We start from the raw sequence: 24,391 nt of genomic DNA on the forward strand, positions 1-24,391 counted from the left end.
AGGCAAGTATGATTATAAATAGATACAATGCAGAAAGCAATCGAAATACATTAAAAATTTAAAGTTTTAATTATATTATTCACCTTCTTTGAAGGATCAGATACCATGTTATCCCATTCCACCCGTAATAGAAACAGAATTCGGTCCTTTGTTTTACCATACACCTTTTGCATATATTTTATTATGGGAATACAATAAGTTCAATACCATTATGTGTATATTATGTATATATGTGTGTATCTGTATATCTATGTTAGTATCCTCATAAGTACGGGTATGCAGATGTGTGTTAGTGTTTAAAAACCATCATTGAATAATATATTGAATTATTTTATTTTGACGTTCTTGTATACATTGCCTAGTTGGGTTATTCTGTTGCAATTCAAATGGAATCCAAATAATGCCACTTTGTTTGGAGTTGGAATTGTTTTCATAGGGTTTACAAATATTTGGTTTAGCTGATTACACAATGCAATAATCAATATGCTAAGTATTGGTTCAAATGACAACAATGTAGCGCAAAAATGTTTGCGTTATGCCTATGCACGAATTCATCAACAATTGTTTCTCGGGTACGTATGTATTATTTGCTTTGATTTTACTCCGGTCTAGTTTTAGTTTTAGCATCAGTTTAGTTTGGTTTAGTTTAATTGAATTGGATTGGAGTATTTAGTTGGGTCTTGACTAAAAGCGAAATCCACACACGAATATAAGGACAAATTCTTGAACGAGTGGTTATGCGCGTTTTATGATTAATTATAATACAAAACAGTTCGAATGCCAAAAGGACCAAGACTGGCTTAAGGCATTTTCGTATAGAATCATCTCAATTTTCCCCTTCTATATCCCAGCTCCCTTCCCCTCTTCTCCTCCCGGGCACTAAGCAACTCGTTGCGCTGTTGTGTAGATTTTCCTGGCATTTTCGTAGGTGCGCGGATTTTGTCTTCTTTTTTGGGTATTTATAATACAGCGATATGCCTTTAATTTAATCGTAATTTAAGTGAAACTCTGCTTGTACACATATTTAACATTAACGAGCATTGGCAAATATATATATATATATATATATATTCAGTTACATATTCAGATTCAGCAGTGTTAGCCCCCCCAAGTCAAAGTCCTTGTCCCGCTTACAATCTTCGTTCAAATTTAGTTTAGGCAGCGGTTTGTTGTGTCATTAAAGCGGCAACAAAGGAAAGCCTTGTACAGTATACATGTGGTATATAGAATACAGGTAGAAAAGTGGGTGGTGTGTGCATATAAAACGGGGGTGTTGGGGATTTGGATGACGGGGCTAGGAAGGGGCAGGCAAATTAAATGCACCGATCTCTCAGCTGGCTCGGTGGGTTCAAGTAACTCGCAATCCGGATTCAGTTCGCAACAGTCTCGTAGGGGAAAGCAAAGTGTGGGTCAAGTGGGCGGTTAGGTGCTGGAAAATCAACTTGGGTGGCCTGACCTCGAGGGGGAGGGGTGCCGCAGTGGTGCTCCTGATCTCCTGCGGGTTATTGTCACTCTGGCCCTCGGAAGGTGTTCGATAGGGGATTGGGGCAACAAAAACTGCTAGTACCTCTATGTGTAGCTGTGGATCTGGCTGGTACTCTATGCGATACATGTATATTTGATGTATATATTTCTTTTATCATTTGCAACACATTAAAACTTTCCATTTCACTACATAAATACATACGTACATAATAATAATAATCATAATATTTAATAATAGCGGCTTACCACTCAGCCGCTTTGTTTGTGTTCGCTAGAATTTTCCAAGCCGGGGATTTTTGGTTAAACTACATCCGTTTCCGGTGTGTGTGTGTGTATAGTGCTCTTTGTTTGTGTGTGTGTGTATCCATACATATACATGGGTGTGTGTGTGTGTGAGGGTGGAGGGGTGTACTATATAAGTAGTTAGTTGTCTGTTCGATTTCACCGATTCGCTAGCTTTGTGCGTTTCGTCAAGCATCTCAAACTGTACAGTTTAGCCAGCGTATATACATGTGGATGTGGAGAACGGTTCGAAATACTCGTGCTGACTGACCTCCTGACCTCTTGACCCCCTTGTGGTGGGGTCGCTAATCAAATGACTTTAATCAGCACTCGGGGTGCATGCTTAATTAGTGCCGAATTACCGTCAAATCGGACTTTCGTTAAATTCTTTGCTCTTTTTTCTGAATCTCGATCTCGCAATTCGAATAAATTCAACTCAATACACACACTCAACAAATATTTCATCGCTGCGGTCAGCCAATTAAATTACAGGTTATAAAATACCAATTACAAATTACAAGATACAATTCAAATATCGGATTAAATAACATTTGACATTTACACTGAGGCGAGCTTACGCAAAGGATATACATACACATATCAATACAAACACAGGGCCACGCCCCCACTAAAAGGGGAATGCGCGCCTATATTATCATTATCTCCTCATCGGTACTCGAACCGTCATCGTCGGCTTACTGAGGGATTACCATCGAAGCCCCGTTCAATGCTGACTAATTAGCTAGTTTCCAAATTCTGTTGTCTATGGTTGTTACGAATATGGTTGTTGCGGTGCTGCAGGATTCACCCGTCCTCCAATCCATCCATCGAACCTCTAACAATTGCAGTTGGCATTAGGCGTGCCCTGCGGCTGATCCGTCAACCTCTGTCCCTTCTGGCCACCGCCCACTAACGTCGGATCCGCGTCCAGGCTCTCGGACATCTTGTCGCAGATGATGTCCACCAGGCGCTCGAAAACAGCCTGAAAGTAAGGTGGTTTATTCTGATATCTAGGAGCAATCGAAGAATTCCTACTCACCTTGACGTTGACGTTCTCCTTGGCGGACGTCTCGAAGAACTCAACACCCAATTGATCGGCCAACTGGCGACCACGTTCGAAGCTGATTACCCGCTGGTCCTCCATGTCGCACTTGTTGCCCACCAGGATCACCTGGGCATTGTCCCACGAATACGTTTTGATCTGTGTCACCCTTTGGAGTAAGAGATATAACAGCATAAGAGGTGATCCAGTTTTAAGGAATAGATTCACTTACCAATCCTGAACCGAGTTGAAACTGTCCTCGTTAGTGACATCGTACATCAGGATGAAACCCATCGCTCCACGGTAGTAGGCTGTGGTGATAGTTCGGTACCGCTCCTGTCCAGCAGTGTCCTATAAAAGCGAAAATACAGTTCAATGGGAAATGACATCAAGACTATAAGAGACTAGGATTTTAAAAACCTTTTAGAGCCGGTACCTGACTTATAACTCAATAAATAGCAGTTAAGCCCTAATGAATGAATCCCCAACATAGATTAACGGCTTAAAGCACAAGCCTCTACCGTATTCCACTCATTGATTATATTATCTTAATGGATGACTGAAAACACGACTGGCATCGCACAGCAAGGACTCTCGAGAGGACGCTCACCTGCGCTCTCGTCCGTAGCGATGTCCAATCAATAAATCAATGTCTCAGCTTTCCGGTTTAATGCTCTTCTCCGGACGATTCATTCGCCCCCACAAAACTAATCGAGGTCAAACAAGTTCTACACATCTCAAGTGCCCATAATAGTAGGCAGCACATGCTGCGACCCGATTATATATCTTAGAAAGAACATCAATATATACTCACCCAGATCTGGAGTTTCACGCGCTTGTCGTGCCGAAATACGGTCTTCACCTTAAAGTCGATGCCCACCGTGGAGACGAAGGCGGATGTGAAGCTATCGTCGGCGTATCGGAAGAGGAAGCTGGTCTTGCCCACGCTGGAGTTGCCAATGATGAGCAGCTTGAACATGTAGTCAAAGTTCTGGTCGGCGGCATCCTTCTGCCACTTGGGGTCTCCGCCACTCGCCATTTTGACTGTTTAGAGCGGTGCTGCAAGGAGTGGATGAAAACTAGAATTAGAAACGGATTTCGGACTTATTTAAATTATGTCCACTTTATAATAACTAATCCCCATGATCTATATGATGTCAAGGAATCAAGATGAGATTAACAAAGTAGCAGGCTAGACTTGACTGTCACCTTGTATTTAAGATGAAAGACAGCAGAACCTTTAAGAACTCAGTCACATAAACACTTTCGTATAAGGAACAGTCATAAACCTACGAACCGGAAAGTTTTGTAAAATAACTTGGAAATCTAAAAGGAGTTGAGCGTTTTGTTATCGAGTTTTTGTTTGGACATTTCTGCGTTTGCAGATTCTTTTTATCCCACAACTGGCATTCTAATGCAAGTCCGCGTCTACTAAAAGGCAACATGTTTGATACCGCATTGGGAACAGTATTGAGCGTTATGGTGCAGTTGATCTTCCTAGTATTTGGCCAGATCCTGGGACAAATGGTCCAGCATCCATTGATTACTACTGGACTTTGCCTGCTGGGAGCATTTGCATACCACGCGGATCAGGAATCACTGAAGGAGATATATCAGCGCGTAGTCGATTTGATTAGGACTCCACTGCAATTTGGGAACACATCCAGCTCAAGAAATCTTGCTCCAGCATACGGTTACGACATGCAACATGGTCCGCATACCTGGTTGCCAAAGTCCAGGTCATTTGCCAGTTCTGTGGAGGAAACGACTTTCTTCCAGAGCCCAGTCAACATCGATGAAACTCAAATTCAACGCATGGCCATAAGGGAGCTGCTGAGCTGGAACCACTATGATGATCTGCCCGCCAGCATCACGCTGGAGAATACGGGTCAGACACTTATCCTCCGTGCCCAGTTCCACGGTAATGCACCTACTATCAGTGGAGCTGATCTCCTGGCTAGCTATACGTTTCTGGAACTGCGCTTCCACTGGGGCTGGTGCAACAGCGAGGGATCCGAGCATACGATCAACCACCGAAAGTTCCCACTTGAGATGCAGGTGATGCACAAAACGGGATCGGGTATTCCCCGGGCTTGCACCAGCAGCTATGATCTCCTGATGATCGGATACGTCTTTGAGCTATCCGCCCACAATCCGTTCCTGGATCCCCTGGTGCAGAATTTGCGATTGGTTCAGAAGCCTGGAAAGCGTGTCAAGATTTCTCCATTTCCTATATCCTACTTGATGTATCAATTTCGATCTGGATTCTATTCCTACGGCGGTTCGCTGACCCATCCGCCATGTTACCAAGGCACCGAATGGTTCATCTTTCCCGAATCCCTAGCCATTAGCGACTTTCAGCTGCGTCACTTTCGTTTGCTCCTCGGTCCGGATGGGATCTCGCCCATAGCCCGTAACAGCCGCCCAGTCCAACACATGGGCAATCGGGTCGTAAGCCTAAACTGCTTCTGCCCATATGATGCCGCCCAGTTGTCCAGAATGCATGTGGAGCTTTGCCAGGCGCAAGCTCAGGAGGAGCACGACGAGGACCGTATCGAGCAGGAGCAGCAATTGGAACTGAAGCGCGAACTGGAGCGGCAACGGGAGTGCGACTTGAAAGCTCAGCAGGAGCAAGCTAGCGAGGCGGCCATTGCTGCTTCCGAGGACGAAGGTCAGATAGTTGAGACCATAGATACAACTACCATAATAACTAGTAGCAGCAACACTAGCATATGCATGACTACGCTGATGCGGAAGGATTCGCCCAGGCAACTGGAACAGCCACCTCAGATGCCTATGATGGCTCCCAATCATGGTAACTTTTGCAATCCTGGCATTGTGATTTTCAGCGGTGTCAATGAATCCAAGTCCAAGTGTGGCATCCAACAGGATACACCGGAGGAGTTAATGATCCATAACAGAGGAGTGGGAATGAACATGGGTGGACAGAATGGCTGCAAGGCCGATGCCTTTTGCGGCGTGGGCGATGGCGTCAACATCGGGATTCGGATGGAGATGGTTGAGTAGCTGACATGCTATTATCAACCATTATGTCACCCATAGACACTCCATTTGTGGTCCATGCTGCACGAAGAACCGGTGGGGCTAGATGATGGACATGGAACTCCGGTCAAGGCCAACTGGCGGCCAACTTGTGTTCTCTGGGTGCCCGGAAGTGATTGAATCGCGTGCGCGTGGATTAAACAAGTTGCGTTTATATTTTCTAAAGCATAACCCCCCAATCCCCTTGACTTTTAACCCTTGGAGTGGGCGGGAGGGGTTGGCTTTTGCGGCCTGACTTGGGAAAGGACCCACTTGATTATCCCTGTCACGTCACTGGGAAAACTCAAAGGGAATTGCAGAGCTGAACGGCGAGTTGGTGGGCTGGTGGGCTGGTGCGGCCTTGAAAACTTTCAGCCTTGGCTTGAGCAAGTGACAACAGTCTCGGCTTACAGTTTGCCATTCGGGATGGTTGGCTGCCTGCTTTCCATATGCAATGAAGGCGGCGACATTGTGTCGATAATTTGTGTATATAGCCTGGTTCTCCTGGTTCCGTTTCCGCTCATCCTTATTCCCCCCTCCAGAATCAGAATCAGAAGTTGCGCAGCGGCAAAATGCTGTCAGATTGCTGATGAACGACTTGGTGTAGAAGGACCGAGTGCGCGCGTCATCGTCAAGGATTTTGCTGGCAAAAGGACAGGCTTCGCTCCTGTCAAGCCTCTTCAGTCCCAGAAATATCCTGGAGGGGCCCGAACCCAAACCCAAACCCAGACACCAAAGAGGGGCCGCAATAAGAGGTCTTCAACGGCAGACGGCCCTTATCACAGGCGCTGCGTGGAAATGTTTTTATCTGCTCGACTGCGTGTAATTATCGATTTTTCTGTTGTTTTCCCCCTGCGTGGGGGTGGCTGCTAGACCCTGCCCCCATTTCCCACCCCCTTAACTGCTCTTTCATGTTTCAAATTTCCAATGATTTGGCAGCTGTTCAGCGGTCGGCAGCTGCGGGCTAGTTTAATTATTGATAAGAAACCCAATATTGGCCAAAACGAGAACTCAATCCTGCCTTAACGGTTCCAATTGAAAAAGTTTCAATTTAAGGTTTGTTGTCAGACGTAAATATTATGTGCATATGTGCATAAATACTGGGTTATTTCAGTTTATTTTTTGCAATCAATAGGAATAATCCTATACAATCAACTTTTTCCTGGAAATTGTGAAACTACATATTATTTGGTTCATACTCAGGTTCATATGTATGTATAGCCCATATCTATTGTCAACAAGATAATAACACTCAGTTCACATGCATCAGAAAATACTATAAAAGTAACATTAGGTTTTTAAATACCTTCAATAGTTTTAATAAGTTTATGTGTTATCTTTACAATGTCAAAATCAAGGATGTTTAATATAAGCGTATTAAAATCCAACCAACGACCACATTATTTGACAATATGGAACTGATACTGCTAAGATTTTGATGCGAAAACTCAGGTATTTTGGTTTTACCTGGGACTAGCACCCCCTCACCCACTTTTGGTCCATCATGGCGGATACTTAATGTGTCATATAAACTTACTCTGTCTTGAGGTTGTTGCGGTTGCAGTAGTATCTGCTGCTAATATTTCAGTTGCTGTTTATGATGGTGCTGCTGCAGATCCTGCTGTCACAAGAATATCCTGCTGTTTTCGATGTGTGGGTGAGAGGTACGCCGTGTTGTTGCTCGCACATACACACAAATCGATAATGGCAGCTCCTTTCGCTGAAGGGAGAAGGAAAAGGACTCGACTCAGCCTTGGCACTGGACTGACATACGCCGCGATTTCGCGTCGATTGATTCGTCGAGTTGTTTACGGTTACCCAATCAACTATTCACACGCCCGCGACCCACTCGTCTGGTCAGGATTGAGCTGACTCCCGCTTCAGTGGCTCAATTATTCAGCAAATGCAACGCACCAACTGTTCTACCTTTTTGCCTCGACACGTCGACACCAAAGGACACACAATTTTCAATTTTTCCTTCGCTCTCAGGCGGCGAATTGACTGCTGCGGCGAAATCGGGCCAGTTTTGTATACGTTTTCATAATTCAACTGTTTCAACCTGGCTGACTGGCTGGCTAACTGACTGACTGGATGACTGGCTGCTGCCCACACAATTTCCCTGCTGCTTTTCCTGCTGCTGAAAATCGATGGGTCTCCGTGCCTGGGGTGTCCGTGTGTGGGCGTAGCTTTCGCGGCGATTTCGGGCGAGCTTTCCATTCATGCGCCGGTCATGCGCACTTCGCACTTCCGGAGCCTTTTGGAGCACTGGCCCTGGGGTTTATTTGAATTTATTCGTGGGCGCGAATTCATTCGTTTAGTTTTTGAACCCAGAAACTATAGACCAAGGAACAGATAAAAACAGTAAACAAAATTTATAATTGTTTCTCTACATTTTTTAAATAATCCTTCTTCAAACCTTTGGAACTGACGCATATCGAAACCTTGAGAACTGCAATTAGTTTATTGCACAATAAAAAATTCAAATCAAATCTGGGTTCAAAGATTATGAGTATAAAGAGTTTAATGACCAACAATTAAAAACGATTTTACCACCTACAGTTTACTGTTTCCCGCTAGCAGATCGCGTACCAATCGAACTGCGTACACAGCCGTTCCAGGAGCCGTGGTCACACCGTAGCCTCCGTGGCCGTAGTTGTGGACTACCTTCAGCCGCCTGCCTTCCGGATTTGTGATCAGTTCTGGCTCCACCCGAACGACGGAGCGGTGTGGCCGCAGACCAACACATTCCCGCACGATCTCCGCTTTCCGGAGACTGGGCAGCAAATCGTAGCACCGCTCTCGGATAGCCATGCTATCGTATTTGCACCACTCGGTGTTGTAGCTATCGAATTGGCGACATCCTCCCAGGGTCACAGTCTCAAATCCGGGCAGAACGTAGGTGTCGTAATCGCCGTAGAAAGCCGTCTTTACCCAGGGAGCACGCACTTTGAGCACTTGACCCCGGATGGGAACTAAATGCTGGTCGCCGCACAACTCCTTGGCTCCCATGCCGGTGCAGTTAAGGAGCACGTCAAAATTCTGCGGTACCTCGAAAAAGCTATTCACATGCTGACGGACAACCTCTCCTCCGTTCTCCAGGAATCTGCAAACATTTAATATTTACGATTATTTTTTTAAATTGTTGATTTTAAGGCTTCTCTTTCATTAAACAGCTACTCACTTTTTGGTGGCGTAGGGCAGGAAGAGCCGGCTTTCTGTTAGGCATGTGGTGAAGAAGGATCCGTACTTCCAGCCGCCGTTGCATAGCTTCAGTTCCTCCTCCGTGGCTCTTCGGTAGACGGGCAGTAGTTTCTCGATAAAGTGGTTCTAAATCAGCCATTACAAAGTTAATCGAATTAAGCCGATGAAGATAAGAATCACTGATTGTCGACTGGCCGGCAACGTACCCGTACGATGGAGGGGGAGGTGCGGGAGTAAATATAGCCGGATAATTGGCACACTCCCGCTAGAGGAGCCTCCTTGGAGCGACGCAGCTCATCCCAGTAGTTGAAGGCATCGGTCATCCACTGTCTACGATGAAAAGAAAAGTCGTTAGATGCACAACAGGTGTGTTGGAATCCCAAACAGATTCTCACTGCGTAATTTCCTGGGTGGGGCCCATGAAGCTGGTTCCAGGTCGGAAAATTCCAGCCGCCACATAGCTGACGGTGTCCTCGTTGAACCGATCCGCAACCACGGAAACCCTTGCCGTGGGAAACTCCTTCTGGAGCTCTAAGGCGGTCGTAAGACCTATGATACCGCTTCCCAAGACTCCGAAATTCATTCTGGATCCGCTTTGCCTTGATTACCCAATCCCAATGGAAGGCGATTTGGTACTGAGCGTGCTTTTAAAGCTACTTGCGGAGCTGGCGGCGGCTTATCAGCTCTTATCAAATACGCTCTCCATCGCGCCTCCAAAGATGAGATAAACTTTACTGCTCTCTATTAAAATTGCAATAAACACTTTTTTTCGTTGTTTTTATTATGGTTGCAAACAGTGTTGCACGCTTACAATAGATCCTAAATAAATATTTACAAAATTAAATGTATCAGTGAGTATTAAATACGAGATAAAGCTTTTTAGAAAGCTACAGACTTTAATTTAAACATATTTTAGTAAAAAAAGCAACTTTGCTTACAAAAACTGGCAAAATACATATATTTCATTGTGTAAATATAAGCTGTTTGTCCTATTCTTCCATACGGGTATCTACTGTACATCGAAAATACTGTGTTGAATCAGCTGTTTGTACTACACACATCCAAAAACACCATTGTAGGGACCACAAAAACTTTTCTGAACTGTCAGTATAACTTGTCAACCAAAATTGGCTTGACAAATTTTTAAAACCATTATTGTACTCCTCTGAAATTAAACTATTTACCGGCGTTCAAAGCGCAAAACTCAAAAATACCCACACGCTGAACAGCTGAGTGCGGTATTTTTTAGTTACGTTCACAATTTGTAAGTGCGATGCACGAATCTTTTTCAACACTGCCCGGAGGGTCACACTATCCACTCAGATATTTATTTTTCTAATAACATTTACCCAAAAGCAGACTTTACGCACAGCTTTGGCCACGGAGGACACGGAACAGATAGACAGCGAGCGGAGCAGCCAGGACTTGGAGCAAAAGCGGCAGGACCACCAGGACGGATTTCCCCAAGACAAGCAGTAGTAGTATGTCTTCGAAGTCGCCCAGCGAGGTGAGTTCCCTGGAAGTCTTGGGATAATTTCGATATCCGAGGCGTATTCAAAATAGTAGAGGGTTTTACCCGCAGCTGGGCAAATGTTTACGATCCGAGAAGGTTCCCTTTCCGCAATCGCGTGTCAGGCTACCATCCCACGAGTAGAAGGTTCAACGTCATCTTATCGTTCTAGAGATTCATAGCTGAGGAGTGACGTAGCGCTCTGCAATGATAAGCCTGTCCAGCTTCCTGCTCGATCTACCCGTCCGTCTATCGTTATATAACTCATTGGTTTCTGCAGGCCGAGGTCATCTGACCCCGGTCGCTAATTGCTACTAACCCAGCCAAAATCGGCCCGCTGTTTGTGCCCACCCACAGGCCACAGACACAGCCCAATGTCATCTGCCTCCCACTGGCCAAATGTTTACATGGCATTCATTGCACTTTCCCTTCGCCTGAATGCTTGTTTATGCCACGTAAACAATGCATTTGCATTGTGGCGAAAACCTTCGATCCTTGCCAGCTCGATGCTCTTTAGGGAGCTGTTAACCTGGAATGGGGAGTTTTATAAAACCTGTGTATATATCAAGTCACGGCATTGTATCTCCTACGTCTTTTATATAAAATTTTATTGTATATTTTACCGGTGCGGGATATTTATTGTGTACCTTCGCCAATATAATCTGGTTTAATATTGTTGGTTTATGCAGCACCTTTCTCATCAAGCAATGTCTTTTGTATACACATATTTATGTGGCTCACGCGGATCGCTCTCCCGTTCGCCGAAAATAGAAGCTCATCGCCAGTGACGCCGCTCGCATTCAGTGCTCGATGCCACGCGAACTCGCACGCGCCGCTCCGCCAGATTCTTCGCGTCGCGAAATTCGTAAGCCAAAACTCTTAAATTTGGATCCAAAGTGCGCAGGTTCAACTTTTGCCAACCATTGATCACCGGTGGCCAAACGTTTTTCCCAGGGATCCTCTTGTCCGCTCCTCAATTGCGACATCATTGGCACGCGCTAAACATATTAATTGCCCGGCGCTCCCATTTACTCATTAGATCCCTATAAATAAACAGCAAGCCATAGCCACCACAATATAGAAACAGTTTAGAACGTTTTGAATACCATGAAAAGTGTTTTCAAATTTTATTAAAAATCGGATATCAGCGTGTAGTTGAAAATCAAGAAGTATCGAGCCTCCGAAGTGGCATCATGAAATATGCATGGGCCGAACCGATCACAAAGAATATCAGGCATAACAAAGATTCGCCATAAGGAAGTGATTTGCCTTGTTAGCACTCCCGCGAGTCAATTAGTGATTTATGGGTGAGTTTAAAAGGCGGTTTCGAATGGCATTGAAAGGGCAGCAGAGCAATTTAGCTTTTGTAAAGTGTCTCCTTGATAAGGTCTAGGCAGTAGATGGATTATTGAAGTCACTGACCTGCCAAACGTGATCGCTGATCGGCAGATTTAATCGCTTTAAAGTGTACCTGCGCAATTTCATTGACGTTGAGATTAATATGTCACTTTCCTCATCAGGTTTCCCATCGCCTTCACTGCGAAGAAAGCTTTAATCTCAGAATAGAGACACCTTTGCATTTAAGTCGCTTACATTTCATTTCATTTTAATTTAATTACTGCGATTCCGTTGTCTTTTCCTCACAGCAACAAGTTTCGCACATTGTAATTACACACGCCTTTCACGTGTCTGCGACAACAACACGTCCTCGTTCTGATGGCGTACGTTTCCTAGATTTCCCTACGGCTATATATGTACTTTCATGTCAGCGGCAATCGGCCAAAGGAGATGCTCTAGATGCGCTATGGAACTTGTTGCTCATCCGCTGCGAACGTGACACATGTCGATTGCCGCTCTCTTCAAGCTGATGATAAAGCCGAAAACTGGCGCATCAGGTTTTCGTACTTTTATAATACGCCACTCAGCACGATCTCTGACGTCACAATGTACGATGATGACGTACCCGATGATTTATCGACCTGTGTCGAAGGGGGGCAGGTGGCTTCTTGCCAAGTTTAAGGTTGCAACGAGTGTATAATCAGGCCCATCCCTCGGTTCTTCCGCTTTCACCTTTACCGTAATGCGCTTAGCATTTCTCCGGTTCAGGAAATCGCTTTATATGGCTTTGGGAACGGGCCTCTGGACCTCCCACTTGCATAATTTGGCCAGAGTGTAGTGGCTTGGGTTTGTTTATTTTAGCCTGGCGTGTGATTCACAGCCCAAGGTTGGCCAGCAAATGTGATTTCCAAAACATTTTTCGGGGCGTGATTCATTTCAAATGATTTCCCCATCCCACAATACAAATCTTATGTGTTTATGTCTACGCTAATCGTCCTTCACCCTCTGGCTTACCTCCAAAATACTGCGGCTATCAGCTGCCAAAATGTTTATCAGCCACAAAGATTTCGGTGGTGGCACGCTTTATTCCCTGGCCATTGTGCTTAGCCGAAAAATATTCTAGGAAAAGGCGAAATAAATAAAAAACAGACGCGGCCCCCCTTTCCAGCGCCACGAAAGTCTGGCAGTCGCTGGTTTATTTGTTTACACTCTGCTTGGCTTTTATTGCCGAAGAATTTTTCTAGTCCATTGTTTGTCTGTTTTGGCTGTTTTCATAAAATTTCCCAGTCAGCGCTCCTCTAGACGTTGGCATTCAACTGCAGTTTTATTTATTTATTTCTGGCTGATTCAAGCAGCTTTTGTTTTGCTCTCTAAGTTTGATTGAGTCCAAAATAAACGCAAGTAGCCCCAGCTGAGTGTGGCGCGTGTTTATTGGTATGGCCTACTTCAGCGCTGAGTTTTTCGCGTTTGGCGGCCCCTTTGGGTCCATCATACTATACACTATACTATACTATGGTTGCGGAACTTATTTAATGGGTCCACTTAAATTGGCCCCGCTAAGTGGTTGTCGATCTGTCGCTTCATTTAGAACCAGTTCTCTGTAAACCAGTGTCCGACTTATATAATCGATCATCTTCTAGGGCCCTGCTTGATTGCTTTTAATCACGAGCAGACGCTCGTCTTCATTTCAGTTTAAAACGCCGAAGATCTCATTGTGCCATCAATTGAAATGCATGACCCATTGACGTATGCAACCGTCTTGAACACTTGTGTTCCTTTTGTTCGAGTATGTGCAGTGAGCAAAACGAGTTCGCAATGTACTGGGAAAATGCTTCTTAATGAACTTCAGTACGAGCGGAACTCATATGCTATATGTTATCATAAGTGCTGTTTACCAGTAGAACTTCCGTAAAATTAAAACTGTTGATTAACTTGTGCAACTGTATAAATATATAAATATATTTTTTTGGTACCTCAATGCGTAGAGCTTTTCCCACACTGTATTAACATATACTTAGATGTGCTTATCGCCACTTCCATCGCTGTAATCTAATCGTGTGCTTATCAGGTAATGGCTGCGTGCCAGGGCAGTGGTCCGATAAGCGTTTCTGCCAATACCTTTGGTGGCGCGAAGGGGGTTGTGAGAGCCACCATCTCGTGATCCGGGGACACAATCACGACTTAAGTTTAGGACCAAACCAGCTGGGCGGGCAACTTGTTCAGGTTAACGAACTAGTTTGGGCCGTTTCGCTGCACTTGCGAATTCTCATTTATGATAGTGCACAACCAACACATGTATCTATATACAGATCGGGAGAGAGCGGGGGGAGGTGCGATTGGAGAGGTGCCGAAAGCGGCGACGACTACTACCACTTGTGCCGACAGTACGTACACCCAGACACGTCGCTACGTCGGGCTTCGTCACTCGACTCGCCTTGCAGTCTCTCCCACAATTTTCTGGGCGCTTTTCTGCAGTCGTCCCACGAACGTTGCCGCAATTGGTCGACACGAATCGGTTCGCGAATAAAATGACTGCCACGCCCCTCGCCCACTTTCGCCTCCTGGGAAAAACGCTGGCATATTGAACTGTGCGACTAACTAACTTATAAAATTAAATACTTAAAAGCAAGCCCAGCAAGTCGAGAAGAATCTGCCAAAAATTGACACAACAAACGCTTAAAATTTGTGAGAAACTGTGTAAAAACTAAAACTACAAAATGCTGAAGCTGTTTAAAAAACCCAAAGACAAAATACCCAAATCGGAAATCATAACCGAGCCCAAGGAGCCCAAAACACCGCCGGTCTCCAAGTGCGGAAAACCTTTGCAGTTGGACAACTCGCGATGGGAGGCAAGTATATTCGAGATATTAAACCTGAACTTTGGCCAGATATCGCGTTCGAACGACTGGTCGTCAATATACATATGGTGTTCCATTGCGTCATGAGTATGTAGTATTTTGATTTCCAAGAAATCAGCGTGAATCCTGTGTTGATTCTCTTCAAGGCTGGGCCGAGATTTGTTTTTATTCTTCTTGCCCTTGCCAAATCCAGTTCTTATCGATCAAACCCATTTATCAGCAGCTCATTTGTGGGGGCAGCGGTGCGGTACTTGTTTATGGTCCCGAAAACGGGCCTGCAAGTGTCAATCACTCGATAAGGGGGATCCGAAAGACGGAAAAACAATCGGCGGTTCTATAAATTTCAGTGACATTTGTTTTTATCTTATCGAGCATTTCGTTTATAAATACGCGCGTAGGCATGTACTCGCCATATAGCGTATATTGGCGTTTGTAAGCCAAAGGAGAAATGGCGCACCGATAAGGCGAGCGGAAAAAATAAGTCTTGAGAACTCTTAAGTAGAATGTCCCAGCTGTAGGTGTGCTTCGCGATAAGATATACCGCGAACAGTCCGAGTCATTAACTAATACAAGTCTTAAATTTTATTTTCTCCCCACAGCGCCGCCTACACAAAGAGCTGATGTCCCTGATTAAGGAGCCGCCACCAGGCGTAACCATCGACACCGAGAGCGTACAACAAAATTTATCAGAGTAAGTATGGCGGAGTAGGCCAAGTTCAGCGACAACTGAAACTGGTTTAAATCAATTCGCAATTCAGCAATTCGCACTGAGCACAAAGCCCGAAGTTGTTGCAAGCTGACACTAATATCGTTGTTTCGTTTACAGATGGAAAATAAACATTAAAGGTTTCGAGGGCACACTTTACGAGGGCGAGGACTTCCAGCTACTTTTCAAATTCAACAATAAATATCCGTTCGATTCGCCAGAGGTAATAATTCAGTTAAACAAAGCGAAGCTGCATGGAATCTTAACCTTCTTCTCTTAACCTGCAGGTGACCTTCATCGGCACTAATATACCGGTGCATCCGCATGTCTACAGCAACGGACACATCTGCCTATCCATTCTGACCGAGGACTGGTCGCCGGCGCTGTCCGTGCAGTCAGTGTGCCTTAGCATAGCCTCCATGTTGAGTAGTTGTCGCGAAAAGAAGCGTCCGCCGGACAACACGCTATACGTAAAAACCTGTAATAAGAATCCTAAAAAGACTAAATGGTGGTACCACGGTACGTATGCGTGATTTTCCAACTGAAGCCCACTGACTCTAAACTCGACTAATTGTATTTTTCAGATGATTCTGTTTAGTTGGATTTGCCATTTACGAATACTGCCTGCTAATGTTTGCTTTGCGCATCCACCCAAAAAAAAAACACCATTAGCAATACAGAAGTAGAAAACGGGGAGATGCCCCCAGAAATCCAAGAAATGTGGGACGGCGGCCAAGAACTGCTCGTGAGTGGAGCATGCTAAAACCCAAGTGCACTCGGATGCGAACGCAATGTCTAACAAAGCAAATGAAGTTAGCGAGAAACTTATGAGTAGTGTTTGGCAAACAATCGTGGCGCATGCAAACAATTCTAATTGTAGCTATGTGTAATCAACAAAGGCGTGTGCGAAAAACTATTATTAAATGTTAACATTTTAATTAGATTGTTAAGACCAAATTTATGTCTAAATTAAATGTTATGCTACCATTTAACTACTAAGCGTATGCAAACCACTTGAACGTTTGATGGTTCTGGCACCTATCGCCAGTTGCTGCTTCCACATTCCACGTGCATCGTTCGCGGCATTCTGCCCGAGGAGCGTCACCCAGCACACACACATCGCCTCCATCCCAGCTTATATTAATTTTGTGTATTCTATCATCATAGATGAGAAGCAAAACTCATGCGATCATAGTTAAGATTACGACATTTTAAATGTATTAGCAGCCATATCCCCGATCGCTCTCATTGTCACCAGTCCTGCACTCTGTAATCTTCCCACATCGCCCATGCATAGGTCGTTAAGTTAACCAGTTCATATACTTGGCTAGGATAGTCCATCTGTGGCCAAAAATCTCGCAAGTGGCCCGAACGCAGAACACATTTACCTCTAACTGTGCAAGTAGATCTTAGGATGTGACGAGCTACTCGTCCGACTATCATACGATTTAACTGTAATCCGTGTAATGTATAAAGAGCAAGTTAAATCCACTGTATGTTTATCCAGCGTATGTCTATAAATGCCTATAAATATTTACTGTTAAAAGTATTTAAAATAAAAACAAGTCTGTAGTCGAACGAAGCATCTGTTTTTCTGTTTGCATCATATTGATCTCTGAAAAAGCCTTTCATTCAAGCCAATTCAAAGCCCAAATAAGTTGGTTGTACTTATATTGGATTTGTATTTATACGTTTAGGATACTACAGACGAAAGGGAACTGTCATTGGGAGGTTGTTTAATTTCAGGAAACTTTCTTTTTCCTATAATTATCAAAATGATTTAGACAAGTTTCTCTAGAAATGGATGTTTTTCTAATAAAGACATGTTATTTTGAATACGAAGAGATTTTGTTTAAGGATTGATTTTCCTGTGTAGCCCACGGACATCTGATCATCTATTTAGCCAACAACAATCCATTTTTGAATAAATAATATCTATAACGTCGGATATAGCATTTATTTATAACATATATTAAGTTACGAGTTAACTGAATGGATTCATATAGGACACATTTGTTCAACAAAATTAAGCGTTCAGTGCTCTGGTTGTGCGACCATTAAAGGATATTTCATGAAGAGCTAGGTGGCAGAAACCACACCCGTTGTAGCCGTATAGTAGAGTCCCTGCAGCGCCTCCTGAAGCGCCCGTTCACAAGCCAGAGCGGATGTGAATCCGCCGGCGTTCTCCTGCGGTGTTTCAGCTCGTATGTGGGCAATATAGCCCCTGGACACGATCTCACTTGTTGGCGGCATGGTAGGTCCCTCACTGAAAGGAACAAGTGGCTCGTATACGAAAAGTGGACCCTCCTCCGATTTGGGAACGGGCAGCAGGCTGGGATCAGCTGTCTGTCCGAACTTGATGCCCGTGGAGAACTCGTTGGCAGGCTTCGGCGGTGGCAGCTGTTTCTCCTCCTCACGCTGCTTTTCCGCTTTTTCGGCGAACTCGGTGACAATTTGGGCGGCATCCTTGCCGCTGTACATCAGCTCCTCGATCAGCGCCTGCTTGTCGCGTGCCTTCTTCTTCTTGTGCTCGTTCTCCAGTTCCTCTAGCTCCTTCCTACGCGCCTCCTCCTGAACTTTCTCCAGCTCCAGCATCTCCTCCAACGCGTACTCATCGCGCCCCACGCGGGTTTTATTCCGCTGAATGACCTCACGGTTATCCCGCTTGTAGGCCTCAATACGCTTGTTTGTCTCAATGATCTCGATGTTGTTGCACAGATTGTACACAATGTCCTCGATCTCCTCCAGATAGTCATTGTACTCCGCCAGGGAGGCAAAGTCCTCCTCGCGTTTATTGTAGTCGCGCAGAATTCGCCTACGAATGTCCACCTCCTTCTCCACCATTGGGTCCTCAAATAGCTGCACGCGGAAGTTGTTGCGCCGCAGGGGCACCATGCACTCTGGACAGGCGCCGGATCCTTTGAGAAACAGCAAGTCCACGCAGGATTCGCATAGAGTGTGGCCGCAAACGTTGACCATCAGCTTGAGCGATGGATTCCGGTATTTGGTGGTCTTGCACCGCGGGCACGCCTGGTCGTCCATCGTGTCGCCGGTTTACCTGTCCTCCTCTTTGCTGCTAAAATCCGTAAATAAAAACTTTGCCGGCCAATGTTTTCGATAAATTATTATTTGATGCGTTCTCCAATGTGACCATGGTTAGCCCGGAATGTCTTGTTAGCGATATCGCTTCATAACTTTAGCTCACATCTAGCACATACACGAACCACTCAGCTGCCAAACACAGCGCTGCCATATTTTAAGTATGTTTTACAATAGCCGTTACAAGCTCGAAAATTTAAAACTTAAAGTGAATGCTTAGGCATAGGAAATCAGAAACCCTGAATCAGAAGCCTGTAAATAACCCAGCATTTAATAAAAGCCAATTGCACAGTTTTCTTTTAACATTTTTATTTCAAACAGCATACGCGGTAGTTGTTCACATTAAGAGTAAAGTTTAAATATGTTTTCTTTAAAGATACACGCACTTTTATGTCATACGTATTTTGATATATGTGTTCTGAGTGTATATGCATTAAATAATTCAATAATTTACATTAACCAAATCATCCCCAGCTAGGTGCACCTGCCAGCCTTTAGGCAAGCGACCCGAGAGCAGCGATTTGATATACATTTGTTTTAGCTGCGTAGTAAAATTTACAATTAAATACATTCAATAAACAGTAGTAGTGACATCATATACACCTCCTTTATATGCAGTATATATTTGTTTGCGTAGATAAAAGCATTGCCAAGCAGTTGATCAAAGTGACCCATCAATTTTGGGTGTTAGTTGCATGCGTAATACTTGAGAGAAGGATTGAGTGGTGAGTGGGGCGATTTTGTTTGGGTGGGTGCGTTATAAAAGCACTGTTGCAATACGAGGCGTACTCCTAATATATTTAGACTAACTTATGCGCTAGGAAGAGGACCTACTCGATTTATACAGATTGATTTAGTCGAATATATATTCAAAGGTGTGGTTAGGGGAGGAAAGAATATATGTAGAGACAGAACCTAAAAAGAATCGAAGGCGTCTTGTCTTTGTATAGGTTCTCAACAAATTTGTCGATTCAATTAGAAATCGAATCACTGTAAATATCACAATTTAGTTAACACATATACAATTATAATTGTAATAACTAAAATAAATGTACGTAAGCTGTCGTCATTAACAATAGAAACTACCAGTAATTACAGCAGCTGCATTTACAGGCTGCAGCCTATGTCGCGTATGGATGGGGATGCGTGGAGATCCAGCCACCTAGCCCTGCAGCGCAGTGACCTCCTCCTCCAGTTCGGCGTCCACCTCGTCGATCTTGGAACCGGTGCACCCTCTGCACTTGCAGCAGATGATGCAGGGAGCAGCCAAGAGCAGCAGCGGCGAGGCCACCAGCAGCAGAATGCCAAAGCCAGCGAAGATCCCGATCACTTGGGCACGATGCCAGACCACCGAGGCCCGCGAGTGCCCCAGCTTGTTTTTGCACGGTCCCTTGTCGTAGTGGCGCAGCAGGAAGTCATCCTGCAGGAATACAAATTAGATGAAATTTTCTAGACTTGTAAGATCTAGGGACTTACATCCAAACTGGCCAGGCAGTACCAGCAGAAGACGTGCTTGCAGCGCTTGCACATCATCTGGGCGCAGCCCTCGTCCTTTTCGATGGGCACCGCGCACATGGGGCAGCACTTGATCAGTTCGTTGTCGAACGGTATGCCAATGTCGTCCTGGCCATCGGCAATCAGGCGCCGTCCAAACTCCTCGCAGCTTATGTTCGGATGGTACTGCAAAAAGGTGAGAAATCATTGTAAACTATAAGCCACTAAAAATTATATAAAACTAAAGCTAAAGAAATGTTACAGAATCGAATGATTGCACTAATCAAAACGTAGAATATTCATTTTAGGAATTTAAGAATTTTTAATCAAATATTTTAACTTAATGTTTATGACAGGAAACAAAAACAATGCCACACACTTACCGCCTTTTTGCAGAGGCCGCAGAATTCGTCCTTGCAGGAGGGACAGTGAACGGACACCGAGAGCACGGGAGCTCCGTTTCCGGCCGTGGCACCTGTGCTTCCGTTTCCGGCCGCCTCCTGCTGTGGACTGTAGCTCTGCGAGGTCGACGGCGACTCGTCCATTTGGCAAATGGCGCTGGACTGGCCGGGCTGTGCTGCTGCACCCACCGTGCAGATGGTCTCGCAGCCAGCCCGTGGACACCAGGTGCGGGTCTTGTCCAATTCGATTTCTGAATGAATGTGCAACATTAGTGAAAGACCTTTATAGCAATCTCTTAGGCAAGGACTCACCTCGATTTAGGCGATACCGATGGTGCTTCTTCATCAGATTCGTTGTGGTTAGGTTCGCTATCTCGGGCAGGGAAATGGCACCCTCGGCCGGGCACGTGGCATCCGGACAGGAGATCTCGTAGGCGCCCTCGGAAATCTCGAACTCCACGTAGGCACGCATGCACTGCAAGTAAATAGAAGCGGGCGATGAATTAGCCAAACAATTTGCACGTCTTAAGCCTAATCGCACCTAAGCCGGGAACATATATCTTGATATACATATAAGTGAGTTCTAGCTCACTCCCACACTTTTTGGCAAGGGAAAAGTTTGTCAGGGCATTTAGCAAGTTTGGCTGGCATAGTTTCGGCCAGGAAAACCGCATGGCCCACCACAAGGCTGCGGCTGTCGGAATTATTTCATTTTCACTCGCACACAAAAGTTGCCGCCTGTGCGGAAGCTTTTATAAATAAAGATTTAAAAGTTTTCCCTTCCTCCATGGCACATTAAAGTAATGGAATTGCAAACGGAACCAAAGGAAATACTCAAATGCTTCGACACCAACCATATTTTCCCTTTTCGGCCCCGCCAGCAGCAAATGAAAGCCGGGCAAAAACGCTTCTGGAGAAAGGTTTCCGAGTCGGTAGCACAAAAAAGTGTCTCCTGCGGCCAGGCCAACTCCCCTCCTTTTGGCCAACTTTCTGTTTAGCCGTAAATAATTAAAAGTGAATTTCTCCTTTCTCTGGACAGCTCTGCCTCGAATTTGGGCTACTGGCAACTTTCTGTTTGCTAACTGCAATAATGAAACTAGATATTCCGCTCAAATGAAAGTTTTCATTAAAGCAACTGCATAAAGCACTTTGCGAAATTTGTGTGCACATAAGCGAATTGAAAATTATTGCATTTCTAAAGGGTTGAGCCACACAATTTGGATGTTTAACTTTCGGAAGTTGGTTGTGGAATGTAAATAGAAGTTCTTTATGGTCCTATTTTTCATTTGCAGTTCATTTGCGAAATTTGAAAAGAATTTGAAAAGAACTTTCTAATTTTAGTAAAAGCTATTCCTTAAACGTTTGCAGTGCAAACTATTTTTCAAAGTGCACACTATTCCCCACCCAGCTCCGCTTAATCCCAGTGTTGAAGGCTTCACCTGGTCATCAGTCAGTCGGGCCACAGCAGCCACAGCCTCCGGATTTGCGATGCGCGGTAAAAGGGAACTGGCTACTGGGCAGTGGAAGGTGGAAAGTGGGTGCGTCATGATGATACCGTTTGGCCAGATGGCCGTTTGCCAGCTGGTGCCACAATTTAGTGGCCTGCAGCCTGGATTGTGGTGCAGCCGAATGCTACTGGCACATCCCGGCGTTCCTTTGTGGACCACACTCTGTGTACTTTTCGATTTATCGGGACTACAAATACGGGCGGAGATTATGGCTTTGGCACACAAATTTATTGATAATACGTCGGGCGGCGAAAGGGCTTAATTAAATTCTTGAAAATCAATAGCAAAGAATTTAATTTCGCATCGCTTCACAGAGCGGCCTAAGTGACAGATGGGAAACTGTTGTTGGCTATGACCACATAAAACATTTATGAGACCAGCAGCACAATTGAAAAGACAAATTTTGCGCACTCGGGCAGGCAGCCCATGGCAACCTTTGTGGCCCACAATTGGGTAGGCCATTTAAAAAGCCAACTGCCGCAACAAGATTACAAACAGGGCTTGTGTATAAATTAGTATTAATAATGTCAGTTGGGGAATGTTCAGGGACATGAAATATGGAGGACTGCGGAGGGCGGAAGGAACGTACGTACACAGAAAGTTCGCATTTAATATGCGAATTTATTTTATTTTATCAGCTGCAGCTCGCAGGAAAAGACAGATGACTCGGTTGCTATAAACATTTCCATAGTTATTGCCGGTAATTCTGATATATGGCTGCTGTTTATATTCTCCTTGAACTGCTCTTTTCTCCCTTTGGCTCTCATTTCGGGCAGAATGGAATGTTCAAATGAAACGTCTGATTTTTGTTTACTTTGTCTAAGGATTTTCTCTTTTGAATGCAGAAGTTTCGTTTTAAATTATTTACGCTTCGAAGCTACTCAATCAAAGGAAAGCATTGGCCGGAAAAAAATTATAAAGAAAACAAAATGGAAAAGTACTTCTATCAGTATATCAGTTCACAATGAAATGTGATTAGATTATATTCTTTAAAGGACAATTGTTTAGTGAATATCTGTCAGTCCACTAAAAAGTAAACAATGAATGGCCCAAATCAATTACGAATTCAAATTAGAAAATGTTTTTATACCGCATAATAAACAGATAATTAAATTAATAGATTCGTTTTAAGCCATTTGTAGCATACTTTTCTACGCATCGCCGGGAAATTGCATTAAATTGGAAAGACATCGTGCATAAAGTGCTTAATGAATGTCGCAGAGCCAAAACCGAGGACCTTAAACACACACACACACAAAATCCCGTGTAATCCTGGCCAGCAGATATTGCCAATTACACGCACGCTCGCCCAGAATGAAAGCGAGCAACTGGCTCCGGAAAAGCCGCGCATCTGCCAGCTTTAATCTAACTCATTAGCAGCGACACTTTAATTAATATGCCAGCTTGTCCTTGGCGGAGTCCTGCGTCCTGCGTCCCACGTCCTACGAGATGACAGGATCGCTGACCGGCGAATGAATTGCTATGACAACGTGCACAAGACGCGTCATAAATGCAAATTTATGGCAAATGATTACATTAATGTCCTGGTCCACAGCCACCATAAACTTTTAATGCCGCATTCTGATTTAATTAGCCTGATTTACCCGGCCAGCGGGGCGGGGGACGTGTTGAATGCCAATTAGCCACGAATGCACAGAAATAAATAACTCATTAAACGAGTCGCTGATTTGATTAGGTAGTAAACGCTTTAAACTGTAAATACAGTCATATATTAACTCTGATCTACTGTTAATTAAACATCTACAACAGGACTTATGTATAATGATGTTTTCGCGCAGTGTAGCCGGGTCGGCAGCGTCTTGAATCAACGTCAGATGTGTGGTGTGATCTATTTATAGTTTGCAGCCAAGTTGCCAAGTTGGCATTAAGTCAATCCCATCACAAAGGAGCAGGACAACATTGTCAGCGTCCAGGATATTAGACGCGGGTAGTAACCCAATCCGCTTAGCAGTAAACTTGTTGTTCTGCCTGGTTTGCGACATGATATTGCGAGTGTTTGTGTGACAGGAAACGCAGGAAGTGGGCGTGCATAGTGTGCAGTATATATGGGGTTTGTTTTTAGAATTCAGCATGCGGCAAGGGGGATAAACATTGGAAATTTAATGATGGTCCCGTCAATTGAAATGCAAGCGCAACAAGCGACAGGGGCAGCAACGGATATAAAGATAGTCGTACAGATAGAAAGAGCACAGCAGTGACAGTTGACCGAGCTCGGGGGTCCTGACGAATGCTAGATGCTCTATAAGATATGTATTCAAAAATAATAAGATAGCTTTGGAAAAGGTTAAAGTTCCTTGCATTCAACAAAGATAGTGTTTATCCCATTGGTTTCCATTATCAAGAATCTCCCATTGATTGATGGGAAAATCAGATACTTGATACCCTATAATCCAGAAATAGCAGC

The 24,391-nt window shown here is 44.5% G+C and overlaps 6 protein-coding genes across 10 annotated transcripts in view; 2 read left to right on the forward strand and 4 right to left on the reverse strand.

Annotated features, from left to right (window-relative positions):
* Positions 1-143: 143 nt before the first annotated feature.
* On the reverse strand, positions 144-8,142 carry LOC117136674 (ras-related protein Rab-3). Of its 2 annotated transcripts, none has more exons than XM_033297678.1 (5): positions 7,389-8,142; positions 3,624-3,888; positions 3,042-3,160; positions 2,807-2,978; positions 144-2,749 (listed from the first exon to the last, which is right to left on the reverse strand). In XM_033297678.1, the coding sequence occupies exons 2-5, from the start codon at positions 3,846-3,848 to the stop codon at positions 2,603-2,605; spliced, it is 663 nt and encodes a 220-aa protein (XP_033153569.1). In that variant the 5' UTR covers positions 3,849-3,888; positions 7,389-8,142; the 3' UTR covers positions 144-2,602. The 2 variants fall into 2 exon arrangements, with proteins under 2 accessions (XP_033153569.1, XP_033153568.1); XM_033297677.1 differs by having other exon boundaries at positions 3,624-3,868; positions 7,389-8,139.
* LOC117136672 (carbonic anhydrase 6) lies at positions 4,056-6,051 on the forward strand. Its single transcript, XM_033297674.1, has one exon. The coding sequence runs from the start codon at positions 4,253-4,255 to the stop codon at positions 5,834-5,836; it is 1,584 nt and encodes a 527-aa protein (XP_033153565.1). The 5' UTR covers positions 4,056-4,252; the 3' UTR covers positions 5,837-6,051.
* Positions 8,143-8,342: 200 nt separating the features above from the next.
* LOC117136673 (D-aspartate oxidase) lies at positions 8,343-9,839 on the reverse strand. Its single transcript, XM_033297675.1, has 4 exons — positions 9,448-9,839; positions 9,259-9,382; positions 9,033-9,178; positions 8,343-8,954 (listed from the first exon to the last, which is right to left on the reverse strand). Exons 1-4 carry the CDS (start codon positions 9,633-9,635, stop codon positions 8,405-8,407), a joined length of 1,008 nt encoding a protein of 335 aa, XP_033153566.1. The 5' UTR covers positions 9,636-9,839; the 3' UTR covers positions 8,343-8,404.
* A 504-nt stretch (positions 9,840-10,343) lies between these two features.
* LOC117136267 (ubiquitin-conjugating enzyme E2 W) lies at positions 10,344-17,042 on the forward strand. 2 transcript variants are annotated; one of them, XM_033297089.1, is made up of 5 exons: positions 10,344-10,559; positions 15,358-15,449; positions 15,585-15,687; positions 15,752-15,983; positions 16,049-17,042. In XM_033297089.1, the coding sequence occupies exons 1-5, from the start codon at positions 10,536-10,538 to the stop codon at positions 16,060-16,062; spliced, it is 465 nt and encodes a 154-aa protein (XP_033152980.1). In that variant the 5' UTR covers positions 10,344-10,535; the 3' UTR covers positions 16,063-17,042. The 2 variants fall into 2 exon arrangements, with proteins under 2 accessions (XP_033152980.1, XP_033152979.1); XM_033297088.1 differs by lacking the exon at positions 10,344-10,559 and adding an exon at positions 14,353-14,749.
* A 360-nt stretch (positions 17,043-17,402) lies between these two features.
* On the reverse strand, positions 17,403-18,622 carry LOC117136266 (CDK-activating kinase assembly factor MAT1). Its single transcript, XM_033297087.1, has one exon. It carries the CDS (start codon positions 18,504-18,506, stop codon positions 17,544-17,546), a length of 963 nt encoding a protein of 320 aa, XP_033152978.1. The 5' UTR covers positions 18,507-18,622; the 3' UTR covers positions 17,403-17,543.
* Positions 18,623-18,865: 243 nt separating this feature from the next.
* The window catches only part of LOC117135421, a 60,299-nt gene continuing 54,773 nt past the window's right edge, over positions 18,866-24,391 (reverse strand). For all 3 annotated transcript variants that reach the window (XM_033295576.1, XM_033295575.1, XM_033295574.1), the window contains 4 exons: positions 20,771-20,933; positions 20,441-20,709; positions 20,040-20,243; positions 18,866-19,983 (listed from right to left, as the gene is read on the reverse strand). In XM_033295576.1, coding sequence (XP_033151467.1) covers positions 19,726-19,983; positions 20,040-20,243; positions 20,441-20,709; positions 20,771-20,933 — 894 coding nt within the window. In that variant the 3' untranslated portion in view covers positions 18,866-19,725. The remainder of the gene's footprint in view (positions 19,984-20,039; positions 20,244-20,440; positions 20,710-20,770; positions 20,934-24,391) is intronic.

Source organism: Drosophila mauritiana, chromosome 2R, assembly GCF_004382145.1.
Source record: "Drosophila mauritiana strain mau12 chromosome 2R, ASM438214v1, whole genome shotgun sequence".
NCBI lineage: Eukaryota > Metazoa > Arthropoda > Insecta > Diptera > Drosophilidae > Drosophila > Drosophila mauritiana.

Excerpts from the sequence above, each read along its gene's own strand:
- LOC117136674 (XM_033297678.1), bottom strand. The coding sequence starts at position 3,848 with ATGGCGAGTGGCGGAGACCCCAAGTGGCAGAAGGATGCCGCCGACCAG. Across the intron at positions 3,161-3,623 it reads GCGTGAAACTCCAGATCTGG|GACACTGCTGGACAGGAGCG; the intron begins GTGAGTATATAT and ends TCGCTTTTATAG. Across the intron at positions 2,750-2,806 it reads AGGAGAACGTCAACGTCAAG|GCTGTTTTCGAGCGCCTGGT; the intron begins GTGAGTAGGAAT and ends CCTTACTTTCAG.
- LOC117136672 (XM_033297674.1), top strand. The coding sequence starts at position 4,253 with ATGTTTGATACCGCATTGGGAACAGTATTGAGCGTTATGGTGCAGTTG.
- LOC117136673 (XM_033297675.1), bottom strand. The coding sequence starts at position 9,635 with ATGAATTTCGGAGTCTTGGGAAGCGGTATCATAGGTCTTACGACCGCC. Across the intron at positions 9,179-9,258 it reads CCTCCCCCTCCATCGTACGG|AACCACTTTATCGAGAAACT; the intron begins GTACGTTGCCGG and ends TGGCTGATTTAG. Across the intron at positions 8,955-9,032 it reads CTGCCCTACGCCACCAAAAA|ATTCCTGGAGAACGGAGGAG; the intron begins GTGAGTAGCTGT and ends AAATGTTTGCAG.
- LOC117136267 (XM_033297088.1), top strand. The coding sequence starts at position 14,618 with ATGCTGAAGCTGTTTAAAAAACCCAAAGACAAAATACCCAAATCGGAA. Across the intron at positions 15,450-15,584 it reads GTACAACAAAATTTATCAGA|ATGGAAAATAAACATTAAAG; the intron begins GTAAGTATGGCG and ends TTTCGTTTACAG. Across the intron at positions 15,688-15,751 it reads ATCCGTTCGATTCGCCAGAG|GTGACCTTCATCGGCACTAA; the intron begins GTAATAATTCAG and ends CTTAACCTGCAG.
- LOC117136266 (XM_033297087.1), bottom strand. The coding sequence starts at position 18,506 with ATGGACGACCAGGCGTGCCCGCGGTGCAAGACCACCAAATACCGGAAT.